This window comes from Engystomops pustulosus, chromosome 10 (assembly GCF_040894005.1).
Source record: "Engystomops pustulosus chromosome 10, aEngPut4.maternal, whole genome shotgun sequence".
NCBI classification, from domain to species: Eukaryota; Metazoa; Chordata; class Amphibia; order Anura; family Leptodactylidae; genus Engystomops; species Engystomops pustulosus.
Genome location: NC_092420.1, coordinates 86,820,924 through 86,836,064, shown reverse-complemented (window position 1 = coordinate 86,836,064; position 15,141 = coordinate 86,820,924). Strand labels below are relative to the sequence as shown.

The following is a 15,141-nucleotide window of genomic DNA, read 5'->3' as shown; positions in this document are numbered from 1 at the left end:
GGTCACCGTAGTCAAATGTAAAGGGCAAAAATAGAAAGTTGTCAGAATTGCTGTCAATGTTCATCTACATATGTGCAGTAGTGGATTATAATACAGGTGGTTTGGGCGGTAGCCTGGGGCCCAAGTCTTCTAGGGGCCCATGGCCACCAAAACCACCCACCACATTTTTTCTAAGAAGGACCTTAGATGCAATCCTCATACATCTGTTCCTGCTCTCAATACACATTAACCATTTCAGGAACTTTGAAGGTCCTCCAAAAGTCTTCAAACTGCAGATTGAAAGCAGGCAGAAGGGACACATCCTCCATTCCCCACGAAGCTGATTCTAGTACCAGATGTAGGAGGTGATCCCAGACTTGTAGGGGCCATAATATACATACAGCCACCTCTGCATATATGGTACCCAAAGTGACTAAAATATAGGGTCTCTGTTTGTTTTGGCTTGTTTTTATCTTTTTTTTCCTGTCTCTTTTCCGTCTTCTTCTTTTGCAGCTTCTTTGGTAATTTATCAATCTCACTTTTTCCTTGTGTTAAACAAGTTTTTTTTCAGATCTCTTTTTTGAGACATTTCTTACAAATGTCGCGAAAATGTCACACAAATGTCTCAAGTCACTTCTTTCCATTTTCTAAGTTTTCCTTAAGTATGATTTGTTCTGGAGTTTTTTGCCCCAAAAAATGTTTTAGACAATTTGAAATGATAAATGTCATTTGCGACAAATGAAGCACATCTGGAATAGGTGTTAAACAAAAAAGAGAAGTGGATGCGTACTTAGGACTGAGGTTATGCAAAATACTTTATTTAGTCAAAACAAGAAAGACAGGACATACAAAAGTATAAAATCACTTAAAAAACACACAAGGAATGTGTGTTGAACTCTCCTGGGTCAAAATGTGGCCCAGTCCTCCCCGGCTAACAAAGTCCACGACAGTGTACACAATATAACAATCCAAAAATGTAAAGGAGGGCAAAAAAAACCAATGTACATATCAAGTGAATTGCTAATGGACTGCCCTACTCATACAATACCCAAATGTTATCCTCAGAGGACCAGTACAACCAGGTCATGTGTCTGGACGAGAAGCCGGGGGGGGAGAGAACCCCACGCGTATCGTCACCTCGGGGTGACTTCCTCAGGGGTAAGTATCTAGGTAATAGAAAGTCCTGTCTATATAAGGGCCAAGCTCCCCACCCCAATCAGTGTTCACAAATCATATTGGTCCCTGAGTACATAGAGTCCTACCTCCAAACAACTCGTGTATGGTTGGACAGGGCCGGATTAAGGATGGTGGGGGCCCCTGGGCGCAAACTGGTGGGGGCCCTTTCAACAATGTTTTTGGAAGTATATAGCCTGCCAGCCCCCTGTAGTATATAGCCTGCCAGCCCCCTGTAGTATATAGCCTGCCAGCCCCCTGTAGTATATAGCCTGCCAGCCCCCTGTAGTATATAGCCTGCCAGCCCCCTGTAGTATATAGCCTGCCAGCCCCCTGTAGTATATAGCCTGCAGCCCCCTGTAGTATACAGCCACCAGCCCCTGTAGAAAATGGCCACAAAATAATAAACTTCATACTTACCTCACCTTCCCTTCCAGTGATCCCACAATGCTGCAGGCTCCTCCTTGCTCTTCAGGCAGCCGCCGGCCACTGAAGACACAGCTGCCACCGCTGGGGGAGATCGCCGATGCAGTGTTTTGGCAGCAGCATGTAGTGATCGGACGCCGACAGCGTGACATCATCACTCGCCGCCGGCGTCCCATCACAACCTGCTGCTGCCAAAACACTGCATCAGCGAACTCCCCCAGCAATGGAAGCTGTGTCTGACTGACACAGCTGACATCCTAGACCCCTATGTACGATGCGGGCGGGCCACAGGCCGCTGCGCATCCCACACAGAGACAGTCAGTGACTCAGCTGAGCTGAGTCGCTGACTGTCGGAAACTGGTGGGGGCCCCTTAAAAAGTGATAGTGGTGGGGGCCCCGGGGCTAGAGCCCCAGGAGCCCCTTCTTTAATCCGGCCCTGTGGTTGGAGCCGGCGTGTGTCTGATCATGATGCGCATGCGCAAGTGATCCTGGTCACATGATCAATCACCTGGTTTCGGATCAAAGCCGCGCCTCCAGGTCGGAGGTAGCGGAGATATTACATCACATGGTGAGTCACATGGTTACAAGACCGGAGCCGAAGAATAGAAGATTAATGTGTCTTACTGATGAAAAACAAATGTCCGGTGGACATTTCAAACTGTCCCCAAAAAGGTGCAAAAAGTGCAATCAGCCAAAAAATGTCTCAAAGAAGACAGAAAAAAACAGGAAGAAAAATGAAGATAAATGACCCCCAAAAAGTCACAAAAAAGAAAGAAAAAAACAAGCAAAAATAAAGATACATGTCCCCCATTGAATCCTTCCCTGCCCTTTTTATCCCAGTCTACACAGCAAAGCTACACAAAACTGGAAATATCATCTTATTCCCTATGTTCCAGTTATCAATATTTCAATATTAAAAAAAAATGTGCTATTGCAAAAAGAAATTAAAAATATGTATTTTTGTGATTATAAAACACAAATTTTAGTCATATTCAATCCATAAAATATGGACGATATGACGGCAGTATCTCCTGGACTGAACCCTGCCCTGGGACTTGACTCCTGCCATCCTATCCATTTATAATGCGTTCCACCCTTATAACGGGACTAGAGCGGGGTGTATAATCATGTTTTCAGTACAGGGTTGTAGTCTTAAGGGGAGGGAATACTCCTAGTATCATATATGATTATGGTGCCAGAAGTCCAGCTCCAGGGTTTTAATCTTGGGCACTTGACCATTATACAGTCCTTATATTACCGAAAGTGCCTGTGTGAATGCGGCCTAAGACCTCAGACGGGCAGAACCAGTTTGTCTCATGCTATTCTGCTTAGTAGCTATATGGACAAATTAAGCAGCAATTTGTCTGCAGCGCCACCACAGGAAAAAATTAGGCATTACACCAGGTGAACTCAAAAGTTGCCGTTTTTCTAAAGGGGGACTCCCTTCTGTAAGCTCTCACCTAAAAAAGAATATGCCCTTTCAAAACTCACATACAGTGGGGCACATTTACTTACTCAGTCCCACGGAGTTCACGAAAGTGCATTGTCCTACAATAATGCCCTGTTCTGCGATTCACTAATATCGTGCACCCGATATCCTGCATGTGTCGCTTCCCCGCTCAGGTCCGCCGGAGTTCACCTTCTTCTTCCCGGTGCATGTAAGTGCATTGTCTTGCGACACAATTTGAAAGTTAAATCCTGTGCTCAGTCCGAATAAGCCAGATCGTCCGACGGCACGGCCCCCTGATTTCTGTCGCATGGAAGCCGGCACCGCTGTGCCAAAATCCGATTGTGTGCGACACAATCCCAGTGCAAATACCTGTCAAAGCTGCGCAAATCACGAAAACGGTCCGACGAAAGTGTTATCTGAGACCCTTAGTAAATAGTCCTATGTCCATTTATCCAAAAAGTTATCGGAGAAGACATTTGACAAAGTCCTATTTGCGGAAGAGAAATAATTTTCATTGTAACTGTCTCCAACAAGCCATGAAACGCGTTTCACTAGAAAATGGGCTGTCTCTTTGATGTGTGATAATAAGAGGCCTGTACGGCACTGTGGCCTAGCCAGGCAGTGAACCGGCTAATCTTTCAAACCCACAATTTCTATTTCCCGTAACTCCCCATGTAGCCGAGCGGCTGCGTACCGCCTGGGATCTCTGTTAGAAGTCTGTTCCAATCCTTGCAAGCACTGGGCATAAATGTTCTAGATAGTTGAAATAACCACATCAAAGTCTCCGGCTCCATAGAACGGCTCGTGCCCTAAACTGACCTGCATTGTGCCCCTCGTCGCTGCCGTTCTTCATGTCAGTCCCCCCACAGCCCAAGGTATTGGATGGATTTGTAACAAACCAGGTCTCTCTGGACACCATCCCCGAACATCATTAAGGCAAAAGATTAACATCTCAATTTACGTATCTTCCGCGGTGCAGCGCCTGTAAATAAACAAAGCTCCGCAGCAAAGATTTATGCAAATATCGGAAACAAACAAATAAAATCAAGGTCATGTCAAGGATACCGAGCAGAATACAAGTTGTATTATAAACCCAGGATAAATGCTTTATTATGCCTCATGTTATTCATGTATTCAGCTTTCTGAATTGTGAGTAATGCAGAACTGCGTTGGGTTTTTTTACACTGACGCCGATGTGACGGCGAGAGACGGTAAAAATAATGAAGCGTTTGCTCCAATCGGCATTTTTACTAATGTGCAATGTTATCGGGCTGATAATTCTGTAAGGGACAGGCACAGGTTACATTTATTCGGCTGGAACAATGTTCTCTGCTTAGAGATTTAGACAACTCTCAGGTCATGGGGTGCAATATACTGTGATGTGTACAGATGCAGCAGAGCTGGGTTTGTCAGGTGACTAACATTAGGCACAACTTATTTTAGGTCTTTATATGGATGAGCACTTACTGTAACTGGCATAAGATTGGTCAATTCTTAATTTACTTTCTGTAGCTTGGATCCTCTGTAACTTACCCTCACACGCAGTCTCATCAGAGAAGGGGTGCAGGCCCTGAATCCACCACAACCCCAAATTGCTACCTAATTGCCTTGCAAACCATAGTTGTAAGGGACTACTGGTCAATAATCCCTACTCTGAGTATGTGCTCAGAAGCAAAATGAACAGAACAGAGACCGACAGACAGATAAATATACAGACACAAGAGAATCAGGGAACAAGCTCAGGGATAGGGTTCAGGATAGATTCACACTCAGGTAGAGGGTTCGAGATTCGAGATCAGAGTTGGCTCAGGGTTCCGAATCAGACAGGATACAGGCTCGGGTACAGGTTTGGGTCTGGATCAGACATGATTCAGGCTCAGGTACAGGTTTGGGGTTCCAGATGAAGAACTTAGGGTTCTGAATTCTAGAACAGACAGGATTCAGGCTCAGTTACAGTTTTCAGGTCAGCAAAACACAAACACACAGTAATACTACAAATCACAGGAGAAAGTATAACCAGCTCTGAGTGAACTGAGGATTGGATATTTAAGCCGTTTTTGGATGTTGCCCTTTCTGCTGACTGCCTCGGCCTTCTTTCAATTTACCTACACCTAACAACACCCAGTTCAACAGCAAGATGAAACCAGCCAGCTCAGACAGAATCAATTCTGTAAAACAAATGTCAAAATTCAATTTTCTATTTCAAGGGCTGAATTATAAGAGCTTTGGTCTATTCCCTATGGAGCATTCATTGGGGGAATGTATCAAGACTGGAATTTTTTAACACCCATTTTGATACCCCCTTGTCCTAGTGTTCGCCAAATTTAGATGCTAGTGTTGGTAGGCCTTGCTACAATTTACTCCAGTCAACTGTGGAGTGTTCATGCCAAAAAGATCATAAAATCTGGCTGATGGCTTAGCCTTTTATCTTTTCTCACCACCCCACTCCCTCCAATCACATAGATTGATAGATAGAGATAGATAGATAGATAGATAGATAGATAGATAGAGAGATAGATAGATATGAGATAGAGATATATATATATATATATATAGATATGAGACAGAGAGATAGATAGATAGATAATAAATAGATGGATGGATGGATAGATAGATAATAGATAGATAGATAGGAGAAAGAGAGATAGATAGATAGGTGATAGATAGATAGATAGATAGATAGATAGATAGATATGATAGATGATAGATAGATAGATAGATAGATAGATAGGAGATAGATAGATGATAGATAGGAGATAGATAGATAGATAGATAGATAGATAGATGATTGATATATAGATAGATAGATAGATAGATAGATAGATGATAGATAGATAGATGATAGATAGATAGATAGATAGATAGATAGATAGATGATTGATAGATAGATATGAGATAGATATATAGATAGATAGATAATAGATAGATAGATAGATAGATAGATAGATAGATGATTGATAGATAGATAGATAGATAGATAGATAGATAGATAGATAGATGATTGATAGATAGATATGAGATAGATAGATAGATAGATGATAGATAGATAGATAGATAGATAGATAGATAGGAGATAGATAGATAAATAGATAGATAGATAGATAGATAGATAGATATGAGATAGATAGATAGATAGATAGGTAGATAGATATGAGATAGATAGATAGATAGATAGATAGATAGATAGATATGAGATAGATAGATAGATGATAGATAGATAGATAGATAGATAGGAGATAGATAGATAGATAGATAGATAGATATTAGATAGATAGATAGATAGATATGAGATAGATAGATAGATATGAGATAGATAGATAGATAGATAGATAGATGATAGATAGATAGATAGATAGATAGATGATAGATAGATAGATAGATAGATAGATGATTGATAGATAGATATGAGATAGATAGATAGATATGAGATAGATAGATATGAGATAGATAGATAGATAGATAATTGATAGATAGATATGAGATAGATAGATAGATAGATAGATAGATAGATAGATAGATAGATATGAGATAGATGATAGATAGATAGATAGATAGATAGATAGATAGATAGATAGATAGATAGATAGGAGATAGATGATAGATAGATAGATAGATAGATAGATGATAGATAGATAGATAGATAGATAGATGATAGATAGATAGATAGATAGATAGATAGATAGATAGATAGATAGATAGAAGATAGATAGATAGATAGATAGATGATAGATAGATAGATAGATAGATAGATAGATAGATGATAGATAGATAGATAGATAGATAGATAGATAGATAGAAGATAGACACTACAGAAATATTAGTATTATTTGATTTTTTTTGTCTTGAAAATTTTGGTTTGAAGCCGAAATACAGAAAAAATTAACAGACAACATAATTGGCAGAGTAACGGAAAAAAAAACCCCAAAACATTTAAGACAACATAAAAGTAGAAGAATGAGCTGCTTTGACATTCCGTTAGTGTTTTTGCGCAGTGAACACCCAGGGGCCGTAGCATTAAAACTCTGTTGCTTGTGATAAGGTCATAGAGCGGGAGATGGCTCAGTGTACAAGCTGAATAGAAAAACATAAATAATTTTACCCAAAGGTAAAATACATAAACCTCAAGCAAAGTGCTGGACGTGGAGGCGCACCTGAGAGGTGGATGGCACCGAGGCTTGACACGTCGTTAGAGCAGCGAGATGATTACTGAGCTCCTCTGCTGCGCCCTTTGACCTCAAATCTGAGATTGCTAAAAAAGTTCTATGGTCACTGATTACTGATGGAAAAGTTTGTGCGGCTTAAAAGCCACTTCAGAAACTCATACATAATGGCCTCTATTTGTTCAACCAAGACAACGGAAGGCACCAAAGAGAGAGCGCTTATTCTCGGAAGGATTTTCAAGGTCATCACGGTACACGGTGCAGAGCTTCCAGGGGGGGGGCGCCGCAGCAGCCGGATCACTCACATAATACAAGGAAATGTTTTCTCCAGATGTAGCTATAAACTGGAGCACACACACCGGACGTATTTATAATGAATTCATAGAACGGATATGGAAATGTGCAACATAACAAAAATACTACAAAAACATTTCTCGTATAGCGGAGGCTTTAAATATGTCTTCAGGACCATGGGCCACATAGCGCCAGTTTTCTGGCTTTCTATTGCAAACTGCTTGTCCATGTATTTTAGAAGCATTCGTGCTACATTTGTGTCACACGCAACCGTTTCGAGACGCGGCTCCACTAGTTATGACGCGATGCAAATTTATGCATTGAAAGGGGCGTTCCAGTCCACATTTATTGTGCAAAGTCAGACAGAAGTGTGTCGCACGCCCCATGTTTATTATCTCATCAGTCAGACATTCCTTACCATAAAATGGCGGCAGATAGAGGGTCATGTGATCTCTATCTGTCCATGAACAATCGCCCTGCCAGGACCTTAATCTTACTTTCATAAATACTATTGTAGGGTTTTTGGCAGGGCGATTGCTCATGGACAGATAGAGATCACATGACCCTCCATCTGCGGCCATTTTATGGACAGTAATGTCCGACTCATAGGGTAAAAGACAGGAGGCTTCACTTCACATATCAAGAAAGCAGAGCAGAACTATTACTAGATGTATATTGGTAAATTGCCTAATATCCTGCCCCTCACACACACACACACACACTTACACACACATTACAAAAAACTTGAGGTGGCCAAGCCCTTTAAATTTGGGACATATCATAGAACCATGGAAAATTGTGCCACATTTTTCTACAAATATATGTCCCCCCACCCCATTGTCTTTGCTTTACTTCACTTAAAAGTTATCACCAGAAGTTTTATATATATATTACTATCTTATTTATCTGGTTTGTATAATATATATGTATCATATCGTCATTATCATATTACATTACCATATAGTAGAGATAATTAGGATTTTATTTACATAGGTTTGCATATTTTTATATTGTTTCGAACATACATCCAGGTGCTGTGACTGTGGTAAGCTTCTCATATTTGTTATCCTTGTCCTCCTTTCTTCTAAAATCTACTTTCAAAATATGCTAATCAGCCTAAAGTGCTCTGGGAGTGTTACCACAGCCTCTGTGCACTGTAGCTTCACGGGCTGTTACACTGTATCACCTGACCCTCTGCTCCCTCAGCACATCCTCTGCTTGCTGTAATTTCACACAGTAGGAGGGGGAAGTGCTTCTGCACAGTGGTACAGCCTGTGAAGCTGCAGTACGTAGCAACTCTGGTAACACCCCCAGAGTCCTTCATTAGCATCATTTTTAAAGTTGATTTTAGAAGGAAGGAGGCCATGGATAACAAATACAAAAAGATTACCACAGTCCCGGTGCCTGGATCTATGAGTACGTGTCCTTGTTTTATCAAGATGGATTTTGATGGTGGATTTTATTTAAATTAGCTTTGGTGCTATCCCTTTAAGCTTGAATGTCTACAATGGCTTCGTGTATATCACACTGAAACTCCAATTACTTTTACTGAATATTAAATAGAAAATGTCTATATGACAGACAATAGGTTCATAAAAAAATATCTTCAAAGAGAAGCGGTGCCATTTTAGCGTGCGCTCCCCTCTGTACAGCGCTGGGCTCGCTAGTACGGTTCCCAGATGTACATGAAATAAAATCAATCCATCGCCCTCATTGTGAGCCGCAGCAGCCTGCCAGCGGAGCCTTTCATTTGTAAGAGAGACAGTAGACAAAAACAATGAGACAAGGTTAAGGAGAAGCTGGAAGGAGAGCATATAACAAATGAATAAGTAATGTTTAAATGTCCAAGTCTGATTCACTTGGCAGAGATGTATGAGTTGGAAAGCCATCCTTCACAGCGAGCCCGAGAGCCGCCGAGACGGGTGGGGGATCCAGCAGTGAATGGAAAATTATTGAAGACCAAGACGCGAGAGAAGGTCCTAAAGGCCACACAAGAAGACCCCAGTATCGTAAATGATACATAGCCGAGGGGCTCTACTTTCTGTTGGAGAGCCTGATCCAAAATTTGATGGTGGGAAAGTTGGGTGATGGACCGATCCCTATAGAGGCCCTATGCTTACACAGGATATATAGGATCATGGTAATTGGGAGGGACCACTTCACCCCGATAATTTTAATGTGACATATTGTGAGTGTATCACAGCCCTGCCCATTACCAATGGAGACCAGACTAATCTGAAGTTAGGTCAGGGTCCCTGAGGTGGGATCCATATCTATAAGTTATTTATGGTTGTCCATACCTCAAGTTACCCCCACAGATAATGAAAGTGTGGGAGGGGGGGGGGGGTAGGTCATGCATATGCCTTGCACTTCTTCTTACTTTCTATGAGACTGCTACAGTTCTAGGCTATATTCGGTGGTCCTGTAGACACTAAAAGGACTGGCAAGGGGAATGCTCATCATGTCTTTAGATACATCAGGGGGAGCAGGGACCCCATTCTCATTATCAGTTAGTGTAACCAGGAGTGTGGATAGAATTTACATTTAAATTCACAACTTGGGACAACCCCTTTAAAGTGATATTCCCACCCTAAACATTTATGACTGAGCTCAGTTTTTAAGGACTGACAAGGACTAAGCGGCAGGCTGAATTGTCAGTCCATCCCTCTTCCTCTATATGCATCAACATGCAAAGATTTGGCAATATCTGGGGTCTTCAGCTAAATTATGCCTGGAGCCCCCCAATGCATATCTTCATTTCAAATGGCAGAGCAGGGACTCTATTGCTCCCCGCTCTGCCTAAGTTTTATGTATTGACATCCTAAGGATGTCAGTTTGGGTCCCTTGATCCTCTGTATGTGCTGTTTTATGGGTGAATTCACCCTATACATAGGGTTGATAACTATTGATTTAAGGGGTTTGATTGTTATCCCCAATCCATAATATACAGGATAACAGTGTGATCAATCTGATCATAAGAATGGACCCAAACTGAACCTCAGAATGCTGGTCCTGTTCTCACTAATTGATAAAGTAGTGAGGTCAAGCTTGGTTATCTCCGGCACTCGTGTAGACAATGAATTAGTGATGGACAGTCCAGCTCTTCACAGTGAGCTGGATCATTAGTCTCAGTTCACTAAAAAGAGTCGGCTCTTCTGGCTCCTGAAGGGCTCCCTAAATGTATAATAAGTAGCATCAGTCCAGTCAGTCACTCCCCCCCCACATATAATCCGATTTTATCAGGTTAAAGAGGGTGGAGTTACCCAATTAGTGGCAAGGTTAAGTGAGCCATCGTCTCACTGCATGGAGCCGACTCCTGTCGTTCACATTAAAGAGCCGGGTCTTAGAATTTGCGAACAACACATCCCTAAGGGAATTGGAGTGCCGTAGATACCCGAGTATTATGTCCTGGAATTTTCAACACTCCCATAAAATTGAATGGAGCAGCCAGGCACATGCTCATAATCATAACAGGACTTCGTTCTTGTGTTCAATGGGGATCCGACTCGCGTGACACCCACTGATCACATTATTATCCCCTTATCCTGTGGATAATAGATAACTACAACTCCCATAAACACCTTTTACTTTTAGTCCTAGTAAAACCATCCTTTGCCCATTGCCGTCTTGTATGGAAAGAGTTAATCCACTTTCTTTGTTCAACTTCTCAGCCTTTGTTTGACCACCGAGAGAATGGGCAGCGTGTGACCGTAATTTACATTTCACACGCGAAAAATGTGATGCATTTTTTATATATTTTTGCTTATTTCATGGTGACTAATTGCCAATTACTATGGTAATGCTATAATTCAGCGCCTGTGTGAGGTCTAGGAATGAAAAATGATAGGTAACTTCTCCGCTCTCATTTCTATGGCAACAAAACTTCATTGTCATTAAATTGCACTTACGATATATAGAGGCAGGGCCCAGTAATTATAGATTTATATGGCCATAAACATAAATAAGAGCATCACATTCATCCGGAGGTCTTCTCCTGTTTACTTCCACCACGGCCGGGCCGCGTCGCGCCGTGACAGCGTCTAATCAGACAAAATGTTTACTATAAAAATAAAAGATGGGGAATGAATCTCCACAAACACAGGAGATGCTCCGTAGAACACACTTTATAGTAGCCATGAACCATGGTCTTCCAGCTCCAAGACACCACTTAACTGGCAAATGAAAAAATATCACTAGATATATTACAGCAATGTGTCAAGTGACACTCCGAATGTACAGCTTTCATGGGGAGCGCCAGATGAAAAATAATGAAAAAAAAAAAAAAATCCATGAAAAAGTGGCGGCCATATTTGGCTTGATAGATGAAAGAGATTATTGAGACTATTTATAAAACGCTCTCGTGGTTTTACTTAAATATTAATACGTGGCCGGGTGCGCGGGATGTCAGATATTAAAAATGTTAAATCAAGGCTAATATTTCTGTTCCTGGCGGGTTAGGGAATACAATGGGGAAAAAAAATACAATAACAAAGTAAATAATAGTGAAAATAAGAAACGTAGTTATAATAATCATCATCAAACAGATATGGAAAACGGAAAAGAACACTATTGTAAACAATGTTGTAAAATTCAATATTTCTATGAATACAACTAATACATAATAATAATAATCATAATAATAATAATAATAAAATTATAATAATCATCATCAAACAGATATGAAAAATGGAAAAGAACACTATTGTAAACAATGTTGTAAAAGTGATTATTTCTATGAATACAACTAATACATAAAAATAATAATAATAATAATAATAATAACAATAATAATAATAATAATCATAATAATCATAATAATCATAAAAAAAATTATAATAATCATCATCAAAAAGATATGGAAAATGTAAAAGAACAATCAAGTCCATATTTCTGCGAATACAATTAATAATACATAATATTAATTATAATAATGGTTCTTATTATAATAATCAATGATTAAAATGGATTGTAAAAATGTAAATATGAATTTAATTAATAAGGTATATTACAAATCATAATATTCATAATGAAACAAAAAAAGATAAATAATAATAACGATAATAATAATAATCATCATCATCACTAATAATTATGTTTATTGGAATAAATAAAATGCAAAACATTATACATAATATAACAAATACCAATAATCTTCATAAATATATACACGTAATAGTAGTAATACAATAATAAATTATATAAAAACAATAGGAATAATAGGAATTGTCAACGTGCAAAAAAATATATAATAGTACCGGAACAAATAATATCATATAAATCCTAATTAAATAATATTATTTTTAATAATTATAGACACAACAAACTTCATCATCATGTGAAAAGAATACAATAAAAATCCTCAAGTAAAAAAAAAATTATGAAAAATGGACAACGATGATAATAATGATGATGAATAAAAAGTAACTAAAAGTTACTAAAAAAGTGTTAAAAAGTTATAGTGATAGTTATGTGTAGATAGAAGCAAATCATTCAAGATGGATTCAGTGAAGCTCCACCAAATTTTTCAAACGATTCAGTTCTCTGGGCCCCAACACTAAACCTTACTTTATACCTATTGACGAAATTGAATGAAACAAGATGGGACCTTTTTAATTATGTTTTAGAGGATTTAACGGGGTTTCCCCATGTAGGAAAGTTAGGCCCTATCCACACATAATGTCATCTTGGTCACATGACTTTAAAGTGCCCAATGAGCTCTCCCTCAATGTTCCATATAGCAGACTATGAGACCTTTCAATCAGGAATAAGGAGGCGGGGCAATGTAAATACATTTTATTATGCATGACCCACTTAGTGAATGACTCACATCAGGTGAGTTGCATTTAGGTTTACAAACTGATTTATATAACATGGTAGCCATGAATAAGAACCATTTAGCGATTAGGGCAAAGTTTTTTAATGAAGTCTTTATTTTGGGTGGGTTAATTAGCATGGCAGGATCCTGTGGATAGGGCCTAACTTTCCTTCATGGGTAAACCCCTTTAAAGAGAATCTGTTACATCTTCAAAATCTACCTCATGTATATATCTAATCACATGAAATCACAGCAGCCTCCATGGAGAATGGGGAGGAGTGGAAGTCCATGGAGGCTGCTGTGATTTCATGTGATTAGATATATACATGAGCAAACATTTGCTAAAGCTTACTCATCTCAGCTACATCATCTCAGGTCCTTAAGCCTCCTAACATTAGCAAACCTTACTCATACATATATCTGTTCACATGAAATCACAGCAGCCTGCATGGAGAATATGGGGAGGAGTGGAAGTCCATGGAGGCTAATGTGATTTCATGTGAACAGATATATGTATGGTGTAAGGTTTGCTAATGTTAGGAGGCTTAAGGACCTGATATGTTGTAGCTGAGATGAGTAAGCTTTAGCAAATGTTTGCTCATGTATATATCTAATCACATGAAATTAAATCAGCCTCCTCTAAGGACCTGAGATGATGTCACCCTGGTCACATGACAGGCTGAGAAGAGGCATCATATTGTGATATGGGAAGCTGATAATTGTACTGTGCAAGACATTAAATATTACATTAAACATTACAGGGATGATCACAAATGTCCTTTTCCCATGTGAACTCATAGACTCTTATGTAATGCTCTGTTTCCCTTTAAAAAGAGACTCTGTAGTAATTCTTTCGATCTCACTATCATCTTTTTCAGTAGTTGCTATATACTGGTAATCACTGTATTATAGTCCGGCTTGTGCTTATAGACAGAAGCCAATCTAAAGATAATAATAATAATTCTTTACTTATATAGCGCACACAGATTACCCAGCGCTGCACAAAGCTTGCCACATCAGTCCCTGTCCCCAATGGGGCTCACAATCTAATCAACCTGCCAGTTTGTTTTGGAGTGTGGGAGGAAACCAGAGGACCCGGAGGAAATCCACGCAAACACAGAGAGAACATACAAACTCTTTGCAGATGTTGACCTGCGTAGGAATTGAACCCAGGACTCTAGTGCTGCAAGGCAGAAGTGCTACCCACTCAGCCACCGTGCTGTGGTGCTTTAGGGAGAGGTGTCTCATCACCCTGATTCATTGATGAGACAGGAGGTGTATCTAGGACACCCTCTGACTCCCTGCAGGCCATGTAAATTAATTGTAGTCATATATTACATCTATTACTGACAGAGTTAACATTTCTGTATTATACATTTATACTTCAGCAGTTTATATTAAAAAGGAAATTTCATAAGTGAGATACAGACACTGATGAGCAGTTATTTCTTATTACAGGTGTTCGTTGATGGGGTTTGATCTTAATAGACACTGGCAGGACCCGTCTCCTTGGGCCCACCCCACTCTGTATGGAGTGAAGCAACTGATCCTGGAGATGCACAACAGTCATGTAAGTACAATCAAAAAGTCAGTGATATTATATATATAGAGATCATTGTACAGGGAGGGGGAGGAGCTAAGCTGTGACATCATCTATTGTCAGTAGTGATGTAATGATGGGTCAGTGTTATCTATATAGAGGTCATTGTACAGGGAGGGGGAGGAGATAAGCTGTGACATCATCTATTGTCAGTAGTGATGTAATGATGGGTCAGTGTTATCTATATAGAGATCATTGTACAGGGAGGGGGAGGAGCTAAGCTGTGACATCATCTGTTGTCAGT

At 39.8% G+C, this 15,141-nt stretch overlaps 1 protein-coding gene and 1 long non-coding RNA gene across 2 annotated transcripts in view; one reads left to right on the top strand and one right to left on the bottom strand.

The window, feature by feature from the left end:
• The window catches only part of AGBL4 (AGBL carboxypeptidase 4), a 1,134,440-nt gene that overhangs the window by 920,511 nt on the left and 198,788 nt on the right, over nucleotides 1–15,141 (top strand). The window contains exon 9 of the mRNA XM_072127046.1: nucleotides 14,756–14,867. Coding sequence (XP_071983147.1) covers nucleotides 14,756–14,867 — 112 coding nt within the window. The remainder of the gene's footprint in view (nucleotides 1–14,755; nucleotides 14,868–15,141) is intronic.
• Nucleotides 1–15,141, bottom strand: part of LOC140103801 (uncharacterized) — a 76,179-nt gene that overhangs the window by 20,390 nt on the left and 40,648 nt on the right. The window lies entirely within an intron of this gene.